General features: G+C 40.7%; 1 protein-coding gene across 1 annotated transcript; it reads left to right on the top strand.

The window, feature by feature from the left end:
• Positions 1-1,322: 1,322 nt before the first annotated feature.
• Positions 1,323-3,134, top strand: LOC141114954 (nuclear factor 7, ovary-like). The gene has a single exon (XM_073608434.1). It carries the CDS (start codon positions 1,370-1,372, stop codon positions 3,002-3,004), a length of 1,635 nt encoding a protein of 544 aa, XP_073464535.1. The 5' UTR covers positions 1,323-1,369; the 3' UTR covers positions 3,005-3,134.
• Positions 3,135-3,480: the final 346 nt, after the last annotated feature.

Below are 3,480 nucleotides of genomic sequence, written 5' to 3'. Positions count from 1 at the left end.
AAGTATTTATATAAAAGCAAAGGCACGCATCCAATAGTGAATCAATACTATGTTCAAAATTAACCTAATAGTGCCCAATGGCTAGAGTGCATAGAAGTAATCAAGCAAAATAATTCAGTATAATGCAGCCCCCCCTCATTAATCACTTAATAAGTCTCTAATTATGTGAGATCTAACATTAAAACCACTTGATCTTACTGGATCTAACGAATATCTATTAGCCTGAATAATTTTTGACCAGAACATTTGATAAGGGGGGGCCAGCCCGTCCATATGTACCACCACCTAATATCTCTATTTTGATGTGGAATATCTCTGAAATGATGTGAGATCTAATGTTAAAACCACTTGATCTTACCGGATCTAATGAATATCTATTAGCCTGAATGATTTTTGGCCAGAAAATTTGATAAGGGGGGCCAGCCCCCCCTCAATCACTTAATAAGTCTCTAACTATGTGAGATCTAACGTTAAAACCACTTGATCTTACCGGATCTAACGAATATCTATTAGCCTGAATGATTTTTGGCCAGAAAATTTGATAAGGGGGGGCCAGCCCGTCCATATGTACCACCTAATATCTCTATTTTGATGTGGCATATCTCTGAAATGATGTGTGATCTAACGTTAAAAACACTTGATTTTACCGGACCTAACGAATATCTATTAGCCTGAATGATTTTTGGCCAGAAAATTTGATAAGTTAATCACTTAATAAGTCTCTAATTATGTGAGATCTAACGTTAAAACCACTTGATCTTACCAGATCTAACAAATTGCTTCCAAAATAGCTAACTGTTTGGTCAATTTTTTGATAAGGGGGGGCTGATGACGGGTTAGCCCCCCCAGCAAATAACTGTTAATATTGCTTCTTCTGTGTGAGATCTAACGCAAACAACGGTTGATCTAACCTGATCTAACAAACTGCATAAGATTTTTTCAAAAATTTTGATATGGGGGGGGGGGGCTAACCCGGCAGAGGTCTATTTTCAGGGTCTATTTGTTCTAGTCACATAAACAAGCACTGTAGAAGATAATGTGCATTCCATGGTTGTGCATTGCAGTGTAACGGCAGATGCAGTAGAAATCACACTAGTGTGAGCGGTGCCTAAATCCCTACAGCATGGAGCATGAAAATAACTGTCTGATATTGTACTGCAGATAAACTGGTCAAGCACATATTTTACTCATGTAAGTACCTCAGTGGCAACTGGCAACTTTTTTTTCTAATTTTCAAAAGAAGCTGTACTCCAAAGATGCCGGAAGAGAAAAAAAAACCCAGCCTTGACGTGTGCAATAATCATGCCAGTCCTCCGGGATTTCACACGTCACAGAGTTTCACTTTCGTTTCTTTCTTCTGCTGTCAACAATGGCGTCTGCTGATTTGAAAGCAGAGCTGGAATGTTCCGTCTGTCTGAACATTTATGTAGATCCTGTAATGCTGAAGTGTGGACACAATTTCTGCCAGGAATGTATTGATTGTGTGCTGAAAACACAAGAACGGTCTGGATGTTATTCCTGCCCTGAATGCAGACAGATGTATCAAGAGAGGCCAGCAATGCACAGGAACATAAAACTGCGTAACATAGTGGAGAATTTCCTGTCTACTCAATCAGTCCAGGAGGAATCTGAGGTCTTCTGCTCCATCCATCAAAAGATACTGGAATATTACTGCACAGACGATGATACCTATGTCTGTGCATCCTGCTGTCTCATTGGAGAACACAAAGGTCATATATTTGAGTCACTGAAGGAGGCCTCTGGAAATAAAAAAAATAAAATGAGGAATGTTCTGCAGAAACTGCTGACAAAGAGAGAAGAGACGGAGGAAAGAGTCCAGAGTCTGCAGAAACACAGGGAAAAAATAGAGGAAAAAGCAGCTGGTGACACAAAAACAGTCACTGCCCTGTTTAGAGACCTTAGGAGACAACTGAAAGTCCTGGAGGAAAGATTGCTGAGCGAGATCTCTAAGCCAGCCAAGCAGTTGTCACACTCCATAATGGATTTGATCCAAGAGCTGGAATTAAAAAGGGAAGAGCTGTCCAGGAAGGTGCATCATATTGAGGAGTTGTGTAACATGATGGATCCACTGACTGTCCTACAGGAACCAGATATCTGTGATTTGTATGATACTGAGGATGGTGATAATAAGGACAGGCAGAGACTTGATGAACTCCTCCATGATGGAGAGCATCTGGATATGGCTAGGATTTCACAGACATTACAAACAGGTTTATTTGCTATAATGTCCGAGGTAAATTTGCAGAAACATACAGGTACACATTTGTATTCCCATTTTAGTACAGAGAACAAAGATCACAGCATAGCTACAGTGCCTTCCGGAGTCCCTCAACCAGCCTTAACCATACAAGGCACACATCACCAGCCTATGAGACCAAGTGTTCAGTCTGTCCTTGAAATGTTGGGGCCGTCAAAGATTACAGACATAAAAATGGATGTAAATACAGCTGGGAATGATCTTTGTGTATCAGATAACAGAACAATTGTGTCCTGCTCAATTTTTACCCATAAACACCCAGAAAGACCAGAAAGATTTCAGTCTGCTCAGGTGTTAAGCACTCAGAGTTTCTCCTCTGGGCAACATTACTGGGAAGTGGATGTGGAGAGGTCCCAGATTTGGAGTGTTGGGATGTGTTACCCTAGTATAAACAGGAGTGGGTGTCACTCAGAGATTGGATGGAATAACAAGTCATGGGGTTTGCATAAATCTTGGCTGAATAACCAGTATTCGGTGCTATATAATAGAAATTGGATCCGGTTATTCGGAAAAGTGTCCAGTAATAGAGTCAGAATATATCTGGATTATGAAGCTGGGCAGATCTCCTTCTATGACCTGTGTGACCCGATCCAGCACCTCCACACCTTCAATGCCACCTTCACTGAGCCTCTCCATGCTGTATTATGGGTAGGGGGAGGTTGTGTAAAGATATGTAGGGAAAATCATATATGTGAGGAATCCAACCAGTTAATGATGACATCATAGGTAATGTGACTGGTTTATTATTTAGCTTGTATAACAGTCTCACTATTTTGTTCATTTTGGTTTGTCTAGCTGCGTTTTCAGATTTTAAAAATATAATATGTTATTAATTAAAGGTAAAGTATTAAGGTAATATTTTTTTCACTATTCTGTACATGCAATACTTTGTCCCATATTGCTAGGTGCTTCCTAAGCATTGCTTTGAGGTTGTACTGGGTGGGGAAAAATTTGAGCCCCTGTTAGATTTTCCCTCACTTGCCGTCACAGTGATGGCAGCACAGACTGCAGGGGTTTTAGTCTTTATCAGATCAAAAAAATGTGTTGTCCTCTCTGGCCCTGTATTTCTGTCTCAGCAGACAGGAATTGTGGGAAATTCTGCAAGTCTGCAAATCTCAATTTCTGTTTGCTGAAACCTTCCTCTTACGCTTTACCTCACTGTGGCGAGGTATGTCATTTCCGCCTGCCCATTGACTCCTGGG

This window comes from Aquarana catesbeiana, linkage group LG01 (genome assembly GCF_042186555.1).
Source record: "Aquarana catesbeiana isolate 2022-GZ linkage group LG01, ASM4218655v1, whole genome shotgun sequence".
NCBI classification, from domain to species: domain Eukaryota; kingdom Metazoa; phylum Chordata; class Amphibia; order Anura; family Ranidae; genus Aquarana; species Aquarana catesbeiana.
The sequence above is the reverse complement of the archived record's forward strand: the minus strand, read 5'-3'. Positions and strand labels throughout refer to the sequence as shown.